A 20,247-nucleotide genomic window follows, 5' to 3' on the forward strand; every position below is an offset into this window, starting at 1 on the left:
AGTTATGCCGTTGAACCCTGAAAAAAGGATCCTTTGGTTTTACAGTGAACCCTCAGGTAGAAGCTGAAAAATGCTTTGCATTATAAGGAAAGTATTTTTTTCATTTAATTGGTCCTACGAAGATCTGTGTGTCCATAGCAGCCTTAAGGGTGCAAGCAAAAATCCTAGCAATTTTCGAGGTAAAAACCGTAAACAGGGATTTCTCAGAGAGGAGCACAAGCACATGGAAGACTGGACATGCTGTATCAGGGAAACAGAGTTTTCTGGATTAAATATTTTTCAGTCTGGAGGTTCTATGTTTGTCAAAATGGAAGAAGGGAAGAAAGGAAGAAGAAAGGAACAGACCTTTTTGAAAACGCTTGAAGACAGTTGAACATCAGAACATCAATAGACTTTGAGACAGGTTCATTTCTGCTCAAACAATTGTGGTGTAGAAACCTTATATTCGTGAAAATAATGGATAACAACAAAAGAGAATGACTTTATGGATCTGATTTGAAGCTTTTAAAGATCCTGTTTTAAAAAGCTGGACCTTTTTTTGCATACTATTTCAGAGAGAATTCAGATTTCATTATTTCAGAAAATAGTTTGAGTTTTGCATTAAATCTCATATCCAGTAACAAATTTAGACATAAGCACTTCCCTGCATTAAAAAGAAAAATCTCTGAAAAAGTTGCAAGACATATGTGGTATAACTTCTGCTCTTTTTGGTTTTTGTGTCTTGTAAAAATCTACTGAATAATGACACAAATACACTTCTGTTCCTTTTTTTTTTTTTTTAAATAAAAAAAATAATTATTTAGCATAGGCACTAAATTGTGATTTAGTGAAATGAGTACCCATAGATAGACATTGAAATTCTGAATAAATGTAACCTGATTTTCTAACCTGATTTGTGTGCTCACTAAACATACTAAGTTAATGTCAGGAGCAAAGAGGTTTAGGGGGGTTTTATTACTATTTTTTGGATTATAAGTCTTTTTAGGTACTTACTTCTTAAACTCTTAATTCTACAAGTAAGATGACAACAATGATATAATAGAATTGGATTTGGTTTTCTGTTTACTTTGCTTTTGTAAGTGAGAATTCAGGTCAAACTCAGTCAAGGGATAACCCATCCGTCAAGGCTGAGGTAGAGCAGCATTCAGCTCTTTTGTTTGCCTCTGTAATTTGAATTTCCATTATCCATTTCCTAGTGGATTGTGCTTAACCACTGTGCTGTTGTATGGTTTTAGGAAAAAATTATTTGCGGTTTCTAGTGTTGACATTCTTCTGTTCTCTGGATGAATACAAAATTTTGCAGTCCAGAGGTGGAAATGAAGTGCTGTGATATCCTATCTGATAGTTATGATTCTGACTGGGGAGAGGAGATGTGTGTTCACATTCCTTCCAGCAGATACAGGAATCAAGCCTCAGTGCTCAGTGCTTGAACACAAATCCCTGGGCTATTGGATAAGAAGGAGATTTTGTTTTCTAGTGTTCTCATAAAAAGTTTTGTCTCATTTGCTTTGCTTTATTAAAAGCACATGAAACAAAGGAACAGTGGCTGCTTTTTTCATTTCAGTAAGTAACATTTTAGAAACAGTGTCCAATAATAAATGGTTTTTTCTTCTGTTTTCAAATTGTGTTGAAAGCCAGCTGCTTCTGTAGCCCTAAGATTTCAGTGGCTGCCTAGGTAGTGCAAATGTAAGTCAGCATTTGTTTGTAATTGAAACAGATCTGGTGCATTAAGTTTTGGAGACATTAAAACAGACATCTTGGACACCAAAGCTCTGTGTTTGTTTGGATTACAGGTCTCCCAGCAATCTTTCCCTTTGGTCAGTTGTATGGCAGGCAAATATTCCCTGTCTTCCTTACCGCCCTGGTGCAGAAGGGACTGGTGGTGGTTCTTCTGCCAAAGAGGCCTCTACTGCACAGATTGAATATATGGTATTGCCAGCATCCAAAATAGCCCTGGCAGCCCTTGAGAACCCTAAAATTGTGAATACTTGAAAGTATGCCTGTTAACACTGTCTGCCAGTTTCCTGAGGGGAAAAAAAGTATTTGGATGCCGTTAGAAACGTGGCAAGACTGTGTCCATTATTAGACCTTATTATCATTAGCCAAGTGCAAAGAGCAGGTAGCGTTTGTGTATTCCAGCAGCCTGTAAGGTTGGGTCATTGATTACAGAATAGGAGACGACTTTAGAAAAATGGGAAAAATGAAAATGTGGTGTTATCAGCATAGCTTAGCTCACTTCAGGATTTTCTTGCATTACACTATGTGGATTTGAGTGTGTGTTCTCCAACCAGGCTTGGCACTTCTCAGGAGCCTTCCTGAGCTGGTAGGAGAGAGCCTGGCTGTGGAGAGGGACCCTGCCCTCCTGGGGCTGCCTTCTGTACCAGCAGTGTGGGCGTGGTGATAGCTTCTTAATGGGTCAGATTATTTTGGAGATGATCCTTTCAGTATAAAGGTCTCAACTATAGCCACCTGTCTCATCCTCTAATGTAAGGAAATGCATTCACTTTTCATTCTGAATGCATTGATACGGTTGAGAAAGGAAACCAGGGATAACTTCTGTGCTGTGTCCAACCTGATTTAATGATGCACTGCTCCTGGACAGTCTCGCTCCTTTTTCCCTGCTGATAGAATGTGTTTCAGCTCATCTCCTTGGCAGATGTGATGGTTGTGTGACTGAGGCATATGTAGCACAGACGCACTGAGCTGTTAGAAGATTTACTTTTCTTGTTTGGCGAGTTACTTTTTTGTCCAGAACAGAAAGTTGTTGTGGTTCAGCCTGGGGCCATACAATTACTGTATCTTGTTGGGGAGTGAGTGTGTCTGGAGATGGAGAAGAGCACTGCTGCTCTGTTGGCAGCAGCCTGCAGTTACACAGCCATGGGGGACGTTGAGGGGCACACAGGGCAGCTTTTCCTCCTCCTCTTCTTGCTCCAGGACTACACAAGTGTAAAAGAGACATGAGTAGGCTTCCTTTGGTTTAGAGGGTTTTTTTTTGTACATGGTTTATTCCCCTTCATTACACAAGAGAGTAAGAGGGCAATCTGCCACTTAAGTGAGTTAGGCTTTGTGCTGCTGTTCTCTTCTAATACATCCATTTTATACCACAGGCAGCATAAGGTACATTGTGAAACAATTCCTGTAGTTTTACAGATCAATCCAAGCATGTAACACAAGAAAAAAGCATTAATCACATAAGTATCCTACTATGTCACAGTTATTAGATTGAATCCAAAGAGGAAGATCTAATATATGTGGAAAGTTTGTTTAAAAACAGAGCTTAGTCTCTCCCATCCCTAAAACCTCCTTCTTCTCCCTACTGGTTGGGATACAGCCGCAGCAGCACAAATACACACCTGGTTTGCAGCCTCAGATCGGCAAGTGTCTCTCATGCCTGGGCTTTTTCTGTATTAGATTGTCCTAAATGCGTCTGTGACATTAAAAAACTGTGTCTGAATTTCATGGAAAAGCATGTTTTTACATTTGTCTTTGTGTTGCTGGGTGTCACAGTTAATTTGACTTTGAGGCTCTGAATGAGTAGGTACAAGTTAATTAGATTCGCTTTCTGTTGGGCCATTGCGTGTAATTCTCCCTCAAAAAACATTTATTTAAGCAGAAAGATGGAAATCACCATCTTGACATCTTGTTCATCTTAAGGTCAATGAAGTTATCCGTTTAGCCTTTTATAGTAGGAGCAGTGGAAGGATTTTCAGGGAAGGAAACAGCTATTCAGTCTTTGCATACATCAAAAGCTTTTGCAAATAGCAAGGATGATTGCTGGGCAGAGTGTTAGCATAGATTTGAATCCATTAGGAAAGGTATTGTAGGTATTGTCTCACTAAGAATTGGGGTTAGCAATATTCATTTTAAAGAAGACCCCAAAGCATATTCATTTTGTTTGGTATTTCAGTACAGATCAGGGAAGACTTAAATCTCCTTTGCGGTGGCACAACCTCAAAAATAAATTTGGATTTTCATACTGGTATCTGAATGTAAAATTTTGGTGGCTTTCTCTGACTTGTGAGATCAGTTACCCTTCATGCTGTGTTCTTAGATAAAATCTAGTTTTCTAGCACAATCAGTTAGGGCAGTGATTTGTATGTATTTATCTATTTGTATTTTACCTACTCAAAAATGTGGAATTTTTGTTTCTGGTATATTGTGGCGCAGGTGGCTCACCTGATAACTTTTGAAAAAGTATTAAAAAAGAAATAGTTACCGTTCATGTGACTCTAACCTAACATTCCAAACAAGATGCAAAATCCCTGGGTTAGTAAATATAGATACAATGATTATTACTCTTCAGTCCTTGGTTCAATAGTATTGATGTTTTGTACCAGAGACAGCTTTGCAATCAGTTGCATTTGACATGTAATAGAGGAATGAGACATCTTTTTGAGTTGTAACCAAGAATAATTTTATTTTGAGGGGGCTATATCACAGGCTGTTTCAGCTTTATGAAGTTGTTAAAATAAGCCTCAGTAAATTCATCCTCACAGCACCTGTGTGATGAATAAGTTTTATTCTTGGTGAAGAAACTGAGACAAAAAAGTTTTTATACTTTTTTTTTTTTTCTTTAGTTTGAAGTATAAATTTAAGCCACTAAATTGTATTTTGCTGGTAGTTGAGGGTCTTGTCAAACTTGATCGGGTATCAGTGGGAATATTCCTGCTGACCTTTGTGAAAATGGGAATAATTTCTATACTGGAGAAGTGAGTGAGTGTTCTTTATCTTCCCTGCTCCCTCTACGAGACTGCCCTGCAATCCTGAAAGATTGCCCCAGTCTATTTTCTTTAGAGAAAGTTAGGTTAGTCAAACTGTGCTATAAGTAATACCAAGTGAGGTAATGGCTAGTTCCCTGGCAGCAGCTCTGGATTTCACACCTTTTAAGTGTATCTGTATTTGCTCCTTACAGTTGGCAAAAGCCTGACCGTGAGCAACCGGAGGCCGGAGAAGACAAATTTAGAGAGAGTTCACACTGAGTTCATGTATGGTCTTAATTTTGGAGGCCAATTTGCATCATCCATATAACACTAGGCAGAAGTCAGAAAATCTTAGTTCCTTTTCTCCTGATGACTCCTTTTTTTCTGGGTTTTATCTTTTTTTGCCCCATCCTGTCCTTTGTGTTGCTCCAGTGATATCTCTGCTCATATGTACCTCAGTCCTCTTTCAGTATATCCTTTCCTGCTCTGTTGCCTCAGCTACCTAAGGTGTTTGAGAGACAAGAAAGGTCTTTTTCCCATTTTGGGAGAAGAGTGGTGACTCTGATCTCCAGCTGGGGTGAGTGAGGTGAAGCAGCAGAAGCTGTGCTCTGGGGGGGTACCTCGCAGCCTGTGCTGGGCAGGAGAGCTATCAGCCAGCTGAGGCAGAAGCCCAGGAGCAAGGAAGGATGCTGGCCTTGGTCTGGAGGTTTGTCTTCTCCCAGAAGGATTTGCTACACTTGCCATACTTTTCTATAGTGTGAAGAGCTATTGTAACTTTGAAATTTTATTCTGGGACTTGGTGTCTTGATACCAAACCTCAACAGTTGTCAGCTCTTAAAATTTGGTTTTCTGTTGTATTGGGCCTTGTGTGGTGTCTTGATGTGTTACAGGATGAATAAGGATCACGTCCTAATGTCAGCAAGAGTGATTTGAGTCCAAAATACAGCCACAGTTGCAGCATTCCTGGGTGTCTGGTGGTTTGTTGGGTTTGGAAACCCTCTGACCTTGTTTGATAATAGCCTCACAAAACCAATATCTTTCTTACTAGTGTGAGACTAATTATTTTTTAAAAAGAGCAGAGTTGTTTAGCAGGATGGGCTGACACCTGGGTGGGTGGGCGGATGGTGGGCAGCTAGTCCTGTGCATGGGGTGGGAGGAATGGTTACCAGTAGCAGTATTTCTCTAGGGTTTGGCTTTTATTTTCCATCTTGCATAAACTGGGAGTTTCTAACTGCACAGGAACAAGTATAGTGCTTTTTGCATATGTTTTAACTTGAAATAAATGAGGTATATTATTTGCAAAGTGTTTAGCATGCAAGATTGCACCCAGAACTCCCTGCAAGTGTGTTATGTGCACTGCACTACAGCTTCTCTTCCATTGTATTGATGTTAATGCTGGTTTTCTGATTTTATCCCAAATGACCATGGATTTCTTCTTTGGGGATTTGGCTTTAAAAAAAAATAATTTAAAATTACTGAGCAAGACCGTCTCAGCTGTTTTACTGTGTTCCTATTGCAGCCTCTGCATGCAAGATCCTGTCCCTTTGACCTTCAAGTCGTGTGTCATCGCTAAAGACTGCGAGACGACGGAGTGGTCCGCGTGGAGCACCTGCTCGCGGACCTGTGGCTGGGGAGAGCTTGCCCCGGGCTTTCGGAGCCGGCGCCGTGGCGTGAGGAGTGTGGCAGTGGGCGCCGGGAAGCCATGCCCAGAGCTGGAAGAGAGGGAAGCGTGCAGCATGGGAGGAAAAGAGCTGTTGCAGCCTTGCCCCAGGTATAGCGAGTGCTTTTAGCCCCATTTTTGGAAATAAAGAAACCTCTATTTCGTGACTGCCTTGTGCGAAGCAAATCTTCCTTGCTCAGTGTTTGTGTGTGGAGAGGGTCTCAGGTCATGCTTTCTCTCTGTGTCTGAAAGATCATTGATTTGATCATTGTTAACTATGATTAGCAGTATTCTTTATTGTTACTAATATTCTTGTAATTGTTGCTATTATCATTATTGCTCTTGCAATAATTACACTTACATATAGAAATAAATTTAAATTACACCCACTACAGTTTATATTTTCATATTTTAAAAATTGAGAGCAGATACTCTCTGTTCTCTGAAGGGGCTTTCATACTGATTGCTCTTTCGGAGAATTTCCTCAGCTGCAGAGAGACTGGGCAGGTCTCCATGGCTGTGCTTTTATTGGCTTTGAAATTGTAATTTTTACATAAGATTTAACGATTCTTCTTCATCTCCCTATAAAAAGATCTCAGTCTTGCTGAAGGAAAATGGGAACTGATCAGAGGTAATAGCTTGGACCCTACTCATCTTCCCTCTGGGCACTTCTTGAAATGGGAAACTTTGCAGTCCCTGAGTGCCTGCTTGGTTTATGGCAATCTTTGTTCTGGCACAAAGTGAGGATCTCGCCTTTCTGGTCTGCAAATCCATGCTGTTATACTTGGCCAGGCTAGCATAGGGGAACTGCTAGTTTGCTTTGCAAAGAAAATAATATATTGCTTAATTTTTCATGTGACATGTTCTGAGGTTGACTGTAAAATGTTTCAAGATTGATAAAATCTTATATCCATGCAGACAAATCTGCCGTTTTGTGAATGAGTGTGTTTAATAGGAGGTCTGTTCAGTGTTCAAGTCATGAGTTTCTGGGGCTTTGCCAGATACTGCCAAAACCTTTGCAAGGTAGATTTCTTAGGAAGGCATAACCTGTAAAAGTGTCTCTATATCGTTGGGTTCATTCAAAATCAAATGCTGATCATTTTTATGCGCCCTGCTAGCAGAAGAGAGGAAGTATAAAAAAAAATATTCTGTTGCTTGATTACATCCTATGAAAAGGCTCTTACAGAGCGATTTTTGCTCCTGCCCAAACGCACATCAATTTCAAAGACAACAGATTAACACATTGTCTTGCTGATTTTGTATAGGAGCGTGGGTGCAGGTGACACCTGATTGGGGTAGACTGGCTGGAGGTTAATCAAGGAGTGAACAGACATATGTCTGCCCTAGTTTCTCACTTCCAATTTTTGACATTGCACTGTATTAAAAGTGAAAACAATTGTAGGGGCTGGATGTAGAGCCAGGAGAGTCCAAAAGGTGAGAAGAACCTGCATAACACTGATAATTTGCTGGAGGTACCACTCTAGAAGGAAGCCTGTTGTTCCTTTAGTATATTGCTGCTATGGGCAGGTTTTCATGAGCCTATGAACACTTGAGTCTTCCCCATCCTGCCATACCTGTACACCTTCAGTCCTTCAGGGGACACCTCTAGCAAAGTATCTACATCAGCTAGGATAAAGTGCCTAATGAGCTGATCCAGAAAAATAACATTAGACTTGCAAGCTAATAGAGCTAAAAATACTGTGGAAAATTAAAAAAATCTCTGGTATTTAGCTAATTGTAATTTTTAGGGATGTAATATCTCAAAATGCAGGAAGTAGCCTATGACCTCACACCATGAGTATTTTTGCAGTAGCGCTTGGTTAGTAGGTTTTGATTTGGCCATTCAATACTGCAGAAACAAGAATGAATGAAAAGCTGTAATGTTGAAGTATGTGCTGTGGGTCCTCTGGATGTAAGGCTGTGGGGCCAGAATTTTGTATTAATGAACAGACATCAAACTAATTAAAGTATATTATTTATGTGTCAGCAGCTGGTAAAGGATGTTATCGGTCCATGTTACAGTTTACAGCCTGGTGATTTGGTGTTGGTCTTTGGGAATTCGTGACCGAGATACTGGGATACTGGAAGTACTTCAGATTGTAAAGCAGTAGCTTTCAGCCATAGAGGCATGTACTGCAGATCCCTATGGAATAATCTAAGAAGTCTTTGATGCTTCTATTCGCCTTATTTGAGCATATTCTCTTTGCAGTGTAATACCTAGAAAGATTATGCTTTTTTTCCCCTTAAATATATGCCACCTCATCTGTGGCTTTGCTGAGGCTTACCAAACAGTTATCTTTTCTTTCTTCCCCTTACAAGAAGATGATGAAGTTAAGGAGATTCAGTAGCAGAAGTAAAAGGCTTTCTTCTTCATTTGTTTGGTCTCAACACAAACCCTTCATTCTTTCTTCCTGGCTTGTGTTTGCCTAATCAGATTAGTCTTAAAATCTTTTAAGGTGAGAGTCCTATTTACTTTCCCAGTTCCTTGAAATCTGCTCTTTGCTATTTTTTTTTTGGTTGATTTTAAGACAAGAAGCCTTTCCTTTATTCTTTGGGCAAGAATTTTCCAAAGCATTCTCCAGGCACAGAAAAAAAATGGTGAGGACATAGACCAGAGAGAGAGAGTGAGTCTCTGAGCAGTAGAAGGAAGGGGATTCTCCAGAGGCAGTTTTTTAATGTAGGAGCAGAGAAGACCCCGTGACTGAATGAGGGTACATACTACAGACTACATCCACCAACACAGAAAAGCAGCAGCTCAAGAGGTAGCACATGCAGAGTTGTACTCAGTGAGGGGAGATGGGTGAAGTTATATTCTAGCCTCCTAAAAGGATCCAGAGGGGGGAAAAAAATACCTTCATCTTCAGAACTGCTCTGTTAAGTATTATCTCTGTGTCCATGGCAAGGCTACAAGTTAAAGGTCCCATCACAGGTACCTGGCAATTAGTGTAAATTTGCTGTTAAATGGGAAGGCCTTTTAATTTTATGGCTGAAGTTTACAATAACTTCTTTAATCGATAGTTTAAATGCAAGAAAATAAAACACTTTAACTACATGTAGGACTCCAGAGCTTTGTGCTTTGTTTTACTTTTGGTTATTTCTTCTGACGGGATTAGATTAAGTACTTAAAAAGCTTAAATACATAGGAGGTGATTCAACTTTCTTTTATTGTGATATAAATTTGGGATAGTTCAATTAAAGTGAATGGGTATATATGGGTATAAAACTTGTGTAAGTGCTAAGAGCATAAGTCCTGTAGACTAAAGAAACCAAGAGGTTACTATAAATCGGAAGGATATTGAGCACTTGTTTGTTGCATACCTGTCACTGAGTCATCAGTTTTAAAACAATGTATTATATCATTTTTATCCTTGATGTGTAGCTTTCATGTTCACTGGGGATAGATAGATTTTCCAGAATTATGATTATGTCTTTAAATCTTTCATTTTGGTTGTGGTTGCTATGTTACAAGACAGGGATTTAGGAAAAAAAAAACCCTCTTTGCTTTGTTGGAAATTCAAAGCTTTTCAGAAGTTAAATGATGGAAAATGGAAAAGTTTTAAGACCCAATTTTTTCAAAAGGCTTGCGGTTACTGCTGAGATACAGGTGTGATGATATCACTTTCTAAATGAGGCCCCTTTATGTGTCCCAATTAAAGACGAGGCATTGGTGTGAAGGTGTTAGTGTGAAGACTTGAAAGGAAATGCTGTGAACCGTGCTGGTAGCTGCTGGAGTTACGCTTTGGGACTAGTAGCAACGCTACTCTTCAGCCCTTTGACATCCACCGGTCTGGGGCACACAGCACTGACCTCCATTCAGCTGGGCAGCATTGTTGCCTCCCCTCGGATCAGGAACCATTCGTGGTGAAGCTTTGGTTCTCCAGCTCCATGCTGGACACTTCTTGTGTGGCCACAGTTGGGTGTCACCGTCCAAGAGCATGCTTTGCCTTGATCGTAACAGAAACCTGCAGGACCTGCCCTAGTGCTTCCTCAACTGTTTAGCAGGGAAGTTCACAGCACTGCTTATGATGTGAAAAACTGTTCAGCTTTATCAGCCAAGTTCCCTCCTAGATAACTTAAGCATACACTTTATTGGTTCTAAACTAGCAGTTTTTGCTTGCCAGTTTTCTTAAGCAAGCTGATATATCTGTCTGTGCATTCTGGAGTTCCACATTTGGACATTATCTAGCTGACTAACCATCAGCAGTGGGGTCTGTCAATCTTTGAAGTACCTAGACCTCCTGTAATGCAGACAATATTGTCAAAAACTGGAATAAACCTATTGGGAAGCCAAAGGGAAAGGCTGAAACTCTTTCAGCTATAGTAAGTGGTTTGTAGATAAACATGGATCACAGCTAGGACTGCAACTATACTGAGTTTGCATCAGTCTAACTAGATATTGGTAGGAGTTAAAATGAGATGTTGAATCTATTGACATTTGAAATTGTTGTCACTGACAGGTTTTGGTGTAGGGATCACAGGAGTACACTGGAGCTGACCAGTTTTGATCCAAACATATAATGCCCCTTTTACTTCCCGAGTTATCACACGCTGCACCCTCTGGGGTGGTGAACGGGATGTCTGGATGGTCTTGGCCCCTTAGCTTAAGCCTGGTACGCTGTGTTTCTGGTGTAGTCTGTTCTAACAACAGAATGTCCCTAGTGGCGTTGGTGGCTTTGGTCATCCTCATTCAATTGGAAAAATTAGTCATATGGTAAACCCAATGTGGATATTGGTAAGAATTTGCAACTACTGGTTTGAGGTTGCCAAAGTTACAAAAACCCCCAAGTATTTGCCAGCCAGTAATCTCATTTTTATTTGCTAATGGCTACTAACAAGCTTCTGATTAAATATGAATAGAGATTACTCAGTTTCTCATTGTTAAGTAACGTAATTCTCCTTGTCTTTCGAGTTGCCCATAGAGGGGCAAACTAATACCAGGTGTCAGCCACGCTGCTTAAAACCCTGCAATGCCTGCCACAAAGCTGTCTGAGGTGGCTGCATCTGTCTGGAGATCTCTTACCTTAGTTTTTTCCCTCAGTGGGATAGCAATCCCTTGGCTATGTTTCTGGTCTAGTGGGCTTGTTAGTGGCCCTGAAAACATGTACCTTTTAAACAACTAATGCTTGGGGGTCAGGATTTGTTACTGGAAAACTCTGGGCAGCTGAGGGTGTGTCTGGCTGGGAAAAATCAAGGTTTTAAGCTGCTCACAGCAGAGCAGGCACTGGCTGGAGCACCCGATAGCTGTTCATTAAAGATTGCTCCACAGTGTAGCACAGTATCCAGTTACTCTGTGAAAATATCTAAAAGGTTGTGGGTTTTTTTTTAGATTCAGGGACGATAAAGTTTAATAATCTCTGATCTTAGATTTAGTTATTTTGCATAATTTTAATCACTGATGGCCTAATCTTCATAGGTGTTAACTCCCACAATTTACGCTGAATAGGAGAAGCAGGTGCTCACACCTCTGGAAATGAGTCTTTAGCATCGAGTTCACAGCTGACTATCTAAGACAGATATTGATAATAATTTTTTCTTTATTACTTTAAGAAATACTTCTCTAAAACTACTATTTCAGTGGCTGTGGAAAGATGTGTGGTCTATATTTAAGCTCTGGTTTTGAAAGTGTAGACCTGAAGAGCACAGTGACCTGAACTGGTGTGGAGGAGGAATCCTCTTCACCTGGTGTTTGATGAAGAGCCCTTTGCATTGCCTTTATGATAAGAGGAAGGTTGCATTTAATGCTGCAGGCCCAAGAAATGTGATTAGGAATTCCCAGAAGGAACTACTAGAAGAAAAAAAAAAAATCATGGCTCTGCTTTATATGTTGTGGGAGTTCAAGTATTTTATGCTTGTCATGTGAAAAGTGTATTCTTAATTGTTTTCTCTGTTGGTAATAAACTCTGTGAGTGTATCCAAATTTTCACATGATAACTGTATATTATTTAAGAGAGCACAACAGCTCATCTGAAAAGTACCTGTAAATTAAAAGTAATTGGCAGTATTCGCAAATGTTTTCCATGAGTATGTTACAAAATTCATAAATGCTCTGTGGCTAGAAATCATTCTTATGACCATATTTACAACATAAGTTGGGAACATTGATGTGTGCTCAGGCAAGCTAATTTATTTATTTTTCATATAATTTTGAGACGTGTGTTTCCTTGCCACAGCTGAAGTCAGAAACAGATACTGGCTATGGAGAATTACAATATGAAAGGCTTTTTCTCCAGAGGCACCCCATTGTGCTTGAGTATACAGTGATCAGTCAGCAGATTAACAACCATACCTAGTTTTAACGACCATGGATCTGTTTTAAGAGGAGAGAACATTTGTCCTGAGAATAAAAGAAGGAAATTACTTTACATAGTTTACATTACACAAAAGCCAAAGATTGTGTGGAAAAAGTAAACTGAAATTTAGAGGAGCAAAAGAATAAAGCAGCAGAAGTGTGAACAGATTGGTTATAAAAACAATATTGCCTAAGATTTGCGTTCAGGAAGCGAAGAAAGACTTTGGGCTCTTATTTACTCTGCCGATACTGTGACCTGTGAATCAAAATGAATTATGCCAGTGAAAACTGTTGTTGCCTGTGAAAACTGTTGTGTTATAAATATGCTCTACATTTTCAGACACAATGGGGAAATAACTTTTGTTTTACACCAATACACAATACTGTTTTCCCTATAGTTTTAATAAGTTCTTCCTGGCATATAAGCTGGTACATCGCATGATGGTTGTACAGTATTCGGCTATCTGTGCCCAAGAATGTTATCCTTCCTTGAAAACCGTTAATGCTTTTTAGGTGTGACCAGAATAGAGAATGAAAGTATTTTTAACTAGAGCTTGCTGTGTATCACAACTTCTGGAAAGTGAGAGAGCTGAGTTACTTTAGCCAATCCCTTGAAGAAAGTGGTAGTACCCTAAGTGTTTATAAAATTGTCTCCTGTAGAAAAGCTGCCTGGTGCTTGGATGGAGCTCCATTGATGTATGCAGGTTTTACCTATTCAGTGCATTTCCGAATGAGGCTTTCAGCCCTTGGCAGAGAGAGGTGGTTTAGTGATTTGAGCCACATGTTTGAAAACTAGTTTTCGTACTTAATCGAACCTCTTAATATTCATTCCTCCTTTGTTTGCACCCTGCTCAAAGGTGTTGTCAGGATGATTTAGTGTTTCAGAATGCTTTGGAGATTAGTGCTCTATGAAAAATTTTACACAAGTACTCCAGACAAATAGCAAATACTTAACCCTTGTAAATTTAGCATTCAAAATGTTTCAAAGCATTCCCTGTTTTGGATAGGGAAGAGCTGCTGTAAAGGTTAAAACAATTGTATTTTGTCATCTAATAAAGCACCACTCTCTCACCCATAACTTTTCACAAACTTGTTTTACCTGGTCTCTTTTGTTTCCAAAGGTTTGCCTGGAGGACTTCTGAATGGAAAGCTTGCCAAGTGTCTCTTCTTTACCAGGAGGACCCTCGCTACCAAAAGCACGTAGATCTGTGTGGAGGTGGCATACAAACCCGGGAGGTCTACTGTGTCCAAATCACCGTGGAACTTGGGATGCATCGACTGAAGGAAGGTACATGCCAAGGGTCATTCTGAAATGTCTGGCCCAAGTAGATCTGAGTAAGAGAAATGGGGGGGAAGGAAAAAAAAAAATAACATGCAATGATTAGTAGACTTCAGCTAGTTGATGCCCTCATTGTATCCATGCTTATACAGGGAAGTGTTACTCAGCATCAGAGGGAGCAGGAGAGCATGGTCCTCAGCGTCCTGAGCAACTGCCAGGAACCAGGCAACTTTTACAACTTTTTTGGGTGAATTGCTGCCAGTTCTGTAGGTTACTTGTGTGGGCGGGTTTCAAAGGATGAAGGAGCTAAATTTTTCCTGGAGTTGAGTTTTTTTCCTCTCTCGTATATCAGGTAGCCCAGCCCTTTGGTAGCTGAATACATTTATCTGTGGTTTTAGTCCTGGTTTGGAGTATAAAAAAAGATGTCAGACTCCATTCCGGGTATGCTTTAGCCTCTGCTTCAGATTGATACACAATCTTTCTTGTGATTTGAAGGGGAAAGCAAAAATAATATTGTCACAACTTCTGAGCAGTCAGACAGTTTTTGGACTCTGGGAGTGAGTTATATTTCTTTTAGAAGAATAATGAGTGGATACAGATGCGTGATGAATAATTCATCTTAGGCTGTTTTATTTACTCTATGTAGTGCTCTTGCAGAATATGTTTTTGAGCAGAGATGTAAGATAATAAGAACACAATATCATATCTTAGATTTATTTACTTACAAAGGCAAATCAAATGCTTTCTGGACACCCAGTGTGTCCTAGCATCCCACAAAGACTGAGATTATAGAAAACCAGACCTGTTTTAATCTCTACTCAGCCCATGCATCATGTGCTTCACCTCTCCCATACATCTGGTGCTATTTTGCTCTCCCAACACAAACCCTACTCTGTTGTTCTGCACAAATGTGTGATGCACATGACTTTCGAGGTAAGAAAAGTGCTGTTGATGGGAGGTGTGTAATATTTCTTGACTGTCGTCATCCTTCTGACCACTTCTGTGATCCATGAAGCCACTGTACAGCAAGTTGGTGAGCAGGAAGCTTTAACTGACTTCATACACACTTTTTCATTCTTTTCCAGTATTGTGAATTACTCAAGAAGATTAGAGGAGTGCATCTGAAACCCTTACACCAACATAATTCATTACAAAATTGATGCTATATATCCAGTCTGTGATCATCTGCAGGTTTTTCCCTTGTTCAAAGTTCAGCTCAAAATTCAGTTTAATAATTGCAAGACCTCCCCTCAACAAAAAGAAAACACAGGCATAGCTCTTCCTTGTTTTTACAGTTCTAACCCTTTCTTTTAAAAAAATAAGTTCATATAAGCAACTGAAAAAACCAAACGTGCAGAGCAATTGTACAAGGTATAAATTGTGACTGCTGTTCCAGGGCAGTGGTGCAGATTTGCAGTAGTCCTTAGTGAGAACCCCATCTATTGTCAGAATAGTGACAGTAAATAGGAAGAAGGAAAGCTTTTCCTATTATCTCTCCCTATCCAGTAATGTTCAGTGTGTTTCATTTACGAGCTGATCAATTTTTGTTCTTTGAATAAATAAGAAATGACATATTTTCTGACCTCTTTTTTGGCAACGTGAACTGATAGAATACTTTTATTCTTCACTAGGGCATCTCATATTTTATTGTACCATTTTTTCAGGGATGGGGAGATGATAAGGAAGTTAATCCTTCTATGTATAAGCAAATATAGAGTCTAATTGCTACCATCAAAAGTACAGTAATTTTTCTTTCACCTCTTGAGTGTCCTTAAAGGGATCATTCAGGAATCAAACAAGCGAGTCTAATAGGATATTACCATCCATCACTGTTGTTATTCTTCTGGTTACTTCCAATGAGTGTCTGGACCTAGGCCCAATGACATATGTGGAAGAAGATTTTTGTCCCGTGGTCTCTCTAACAGCATTCTTGGATAAAATATCTTGAATCCTAGTTGGAGACAGGTACCATCTGTGATGTATTTGTACATATTCCTCAAAGCTCTTTTATCCCCCAAGGATATCTCTCCCGTTTCTCATTTGCTTAGTCTTCCCATCTATTTCTTCTTTTATTAAAATGTGTATATTTAGAAAGGGAGCCCTTGTTTACTTGAGTCCCTTTATATCAGTTATTCAGAAGGTTAAGTCTGCCGAAATCTGTCTATATTTTGATTATAAAATTCCAACTTGAAGATACTGTAAATGAAAAACTTTCACTCAAGTATTACTTTCAGAAATACATTGATAAGATTTCATTTTTTCCCCCCTAAGAGGTGGCCTAACTAAGAAATTCCTGTTTTGATCCAAGTGAAGTTACATATTTTTTTAGGTCTTAAGGAGGAAATCCATAGTTTTAACATGGGTGATGAGTATTTGGAGGCAGAAGGTCTTCCAGTCTTTGAAGTCCTTTGTAATATTCTCGCATTCTGAGCCTCTTGCATCTAGATGAAGCTGGCAGGGAACATCTGAGAAACTTGTGAAGTGTTGTGGCATTCAGATATTTGTGTTTCTGAGTATATAGCTAAGCCAATGTATAGAAATCTAAGTTAAGAGACTGGTCTGGTTTTAACTATTCTGTCCACTATGTCTCTACTCATTTGTGAGGCTTCTGTTAATTTAGACTGAACTTTAACATAATTAGCACTAAACAGATCCTTGTGTTTTTTTCTTTAAGTATCTCATTGATTTTTAATACATTTAAATTTATAAGTCTTAATTTTTATGGAAAGGTTGTCATGTAATACTTCAGGTTTATTGTTATTCTTTTGATATGTAGAGATGGAAGCAGCAAATCTATGTGTTTGAAATGATGTTGCTTTTAAGGAGGAAACAAATTTTGCACAAAAAGTAGCATAGAATGTGCAAGTGAGCATGGTACAGCTCCAATCTGCCCTTTCTGCCCGTCATCTTTGGATATTTCCTGATCTATGTTTCTGGACATCCCACGTCTGGAACAAACTGTAGATGTGGTGATGTTTACCCTTCTTCGTGCCTCTTTTTTTAATGTAAATCTGTTCACTCTTATGGAAGCTCTTTTAAATAAAGCAGAAATGCAGATCTCAACTTACTTTCAAAGCCAGACACTGCTAACATGGGACACATATTTTCTTCTCTAAGTGGCCTTTTCTGGATTGAGAAAAGATTGTTGTGACTGTTGATTTTATAAAATGTTATCTGAAATGTGTTTTCCCGCCTTAAATTTTTTCCACAATAAATTTTAATCAGTCTAGGTGAACATCACTAACTAACAAACCCCAGTGTACCAACAAAAAAGACATTGGGTGGAAATATGGAGGAACGTTACGCAATGATCAGTTTATGAAATCTCCTTGTTTGGCAATGCAACTCTCCTCTCAATCACAATAAATAAGTCCAATAACATGGGAATTAAAATTCTTCTTAGAGTCTGGGGATGGTGTCTGTGTTTATGTTCAAACAGTTAATAAACATATGAGGTTCCTACATTTAATCTTCTTCCTCAGGAATTTTTTACCTTCTCTCCTGAAGGCCAGGGAGTATCCTTTTGTTTTCTAATTAAATTTTGCTTTTTGAATTTATCTAGAGACTGTAACTCTTTATCAGTAGTCTGGGGGATGGCATCCCTTATAAAATTCTCCAGAAGTTTGTCTTCTCTTCTCTGAACTAATTACCTACTGTCCCTAGTGACTGGGATGCTGTTCTCTACATATTTTCTGTAGCTTTCTAACTAGGGATGTGCCTGCCCTGTCATTCTTTCGTAGAAGTTGTGCCTTATATATCTTGACGTTTTTTCTTTTCTACTTGTTTGAATGAGATCCAATTTACCTCTCACTTTCAGAATTTTCTTATAATGTTTTTTGGAGCTTGTCTGCTTAAGTTTTAATTACAGGACTGAAAAGACCATTGCGAAATGCTTTTCTTCCTTGAATCTTCTTTATTGTTTACCTAGCATAGTAAACTTGGCTAATAAGATGTATCTCTTATTACCATCTCGCCTGCAAATCATTGCAGTTTCATATCTCCTAATCCACATTAAATTCTCATACCTGTACAAGGTTCTAAAGTTTTTTTTGCTTAATGAGTGTCTCCATCATATTTGTCTCCATATATTTATTTTTATTTGATCTTGGTTTCAGTAGCAGGTATGAGAGGTGGCTGTGCCTTCTTATTCTTGGATACCATTTAGTGTTACCCTGCAAAACTATTTCTCACAGAAATCTTTATTACTTTTATACCCGTCGTTCCTTTGAGAGGTGGCACATGTTAGTAGACAATTTTTTTTGGACTTATTTCACTGTAGTTCACCAGCCTATACCAATTTTTGTTTTATTTTTAGGATGCGATTCCACCTGATTCATTTTATATGAGATTTTTTTTTTTTTGTAAACTTGTGTGTCATCAGCTGTAGCAACAAAAACTCCTTTAGTCTATTTACAATTCAAGACTTAGTACAAGTACCTTTTTAAGGTCTAATGGTTACCTTCTGATTCATCCTTGTGTGTATTCCCTTATGTGTTTTTGTCATAAAGCCACTTTACTGACAGAATCCTCAAATGGTCCAAAAGTGAAAGTGTTCTCCTGTGCTTTCATGTAAGTCCTACTTATGTGAATCTCAAAATGATAATTATATGGCCTTTAGCCTTTCTCGTTTTCCACAAAATGTTGAGCTTTCTCCCTACTTCTGATAGACAAGAATGCTCTATCCTTTCTTATCTGATGAGTGAACTTTTCAGTCTGTTCTTAATTCCCATATGAGAGATGCTTTGGCACTATATTTTATTTTCCAGAAATTAATGCCTCCTTGGAGTTGCACATAGATTAATTTGATGACACCTTTCATTCATATCTTGTGTTATTCGGTATTTATTCTTATCCCTTTCTTTCTGCTCTTTTGTCTTTTTTAGCTCCAAAATATGCATTTTTTGCCTTCATTGCTCTGTACACTCTGTTTCCTAATGAGGGTGCCACATTTTTTTCCCTGCAACTCCTTTGTTCTGCTCTGAATCATGATTTTCCAATGCGTGTCTTCTGGGGGATTAGTGTTTTAAATTGGTACATGTGGCATCTGTTCAATAAACTATGGAATTACTTTCAGGAAGACAGAAATACCAGTGAATTTAGATGTATTTCTCACAAGAAGAGTGCTGTTGGAACATGCCATAATTCCTTTGGGTGCCAGCTGTCCTGGGAGCCACCAGCTCTGACTCTTTAGAGACAGAAAGTTGGTTGTGCAGGCTGTTGTCATTTATGGCTGTTACCATCCTGCATATTTATTGAGAAGAAAACTGTGCTGATGGAGATAAGCTGCCTGTAGGAGATGGAGCAGGGTATATGCGCTGCTGGAATGAATATGAACCTTGTGTGGAGTATGAACCCTATATTAAATGCACAGTGGGTTTTTTTTTCAGATTTATGCTGGTGAAGCTGCAGGAAGGAGAAGATTGATTTATTCTACTGAAATTAGAATTTAGGGACTTTGATGTTTAAATCCTGTTGTCCTTGTCTGGTTTATGAAATTGAATAGGAATGGGTTAGAATATATTAGTAATGAGAACACTTGACTAGGTCCATAGAGGGGGAGAGGACTGATGGTCAGCAGTGGTGTGAAAAAAGCTTTGTTTGGCTGGTGGTACAGCAACAGGAGCTTCCAGCCTGAGGCTTAGTTGACCTGAATCACAGAAACCATGTTCTCAGGTGGAAGAACCACCCCTCTAAGGATCCCTCTCGTCCCAAACTAGTTATTTATCATTGGAATGACTGAACTGGCTTGAAAAGATGAGAAATACACCTCTGAAGTGTAAAATATATCCAGGCAAGCCTGCATTAGATTTATATTGCTGGGATGCCGAGTTATTGATCTGTAAGCTCACCAAATGCCGAGCAGAATTTATGAGATACAACTCACATAATGGAAAAATAAATATGTAACAGCTGGCTTCTTCAGGGGAAACCCTTTAGAAGCAAGAGAGGAAATGGTTTTATTCAGATTGTTGCAGTGCTTGACAGTAGTGTTTAAATGTGTATTTCAGAAATTTTAGTTTGAGTCCATTAGGGAAGAAAACATTTTCCCTAATGTCTATTAGAGGTGTAATATTTTCAGTTCTTTCATGTCTAGAAACTAATTAAAGTAAAACGAAGAGAACAATAAAGACTTTGACAGTGAAAGAAGTGTTCCTTCTAAAAGGTGCCTTATAAAGAACTTGCCTGTTATTATCAACAAGCTATCTGATATGACCATGAAATATTTATCTCTTTATAAATACTTTTATTTATATAGCTGGCTTTGGTATGCAGCGAATAATATGCTGCCCAGTCAGTTCACATGAGATACTAGGTTTTA

General features: G+C 38.9%; 1 protein-coding gene across 1 annotated transcript in view; it reads left to right on the top strand.

Moving 5' to 3' along the window:
* The window catches only part of THSD7B (thrombospondin type 1 domain containing 7B), a 363,825-nt gene that overhangs the window by 153,730 nt on the left and 189,848 nt on the right, over positions 1-20,247 (top strand). Inside the window, exons 5-6 of the mRNA XM_026852525.1 lie at positions 6,220-6,471; positions 13,771-13,937. Coding sequence (XP_026708326.1) covers positions 6,220-6,471; positions 13,771-13,937 — 419 coding nt within the window. The remainder of the gene's footprint in view (positions 1-6,219; positions 6,472-13,770; positions 13,938-20,247) is intronic.

Source organism: Athene cunicularia (genome assembly GCF_003259725.1).
Source record: "Athene cunicularia isolate RWA chromosome 7 unlocalized genomic scaffold, athCun1 chr7_part1, whole genome shotgun sequence".
Taxonomy (NCBI): Eukaryota; Metazoa; Chordata; class Aves; order Strigiformes; family Strigidae; genus Athene; species Athene cunicularia.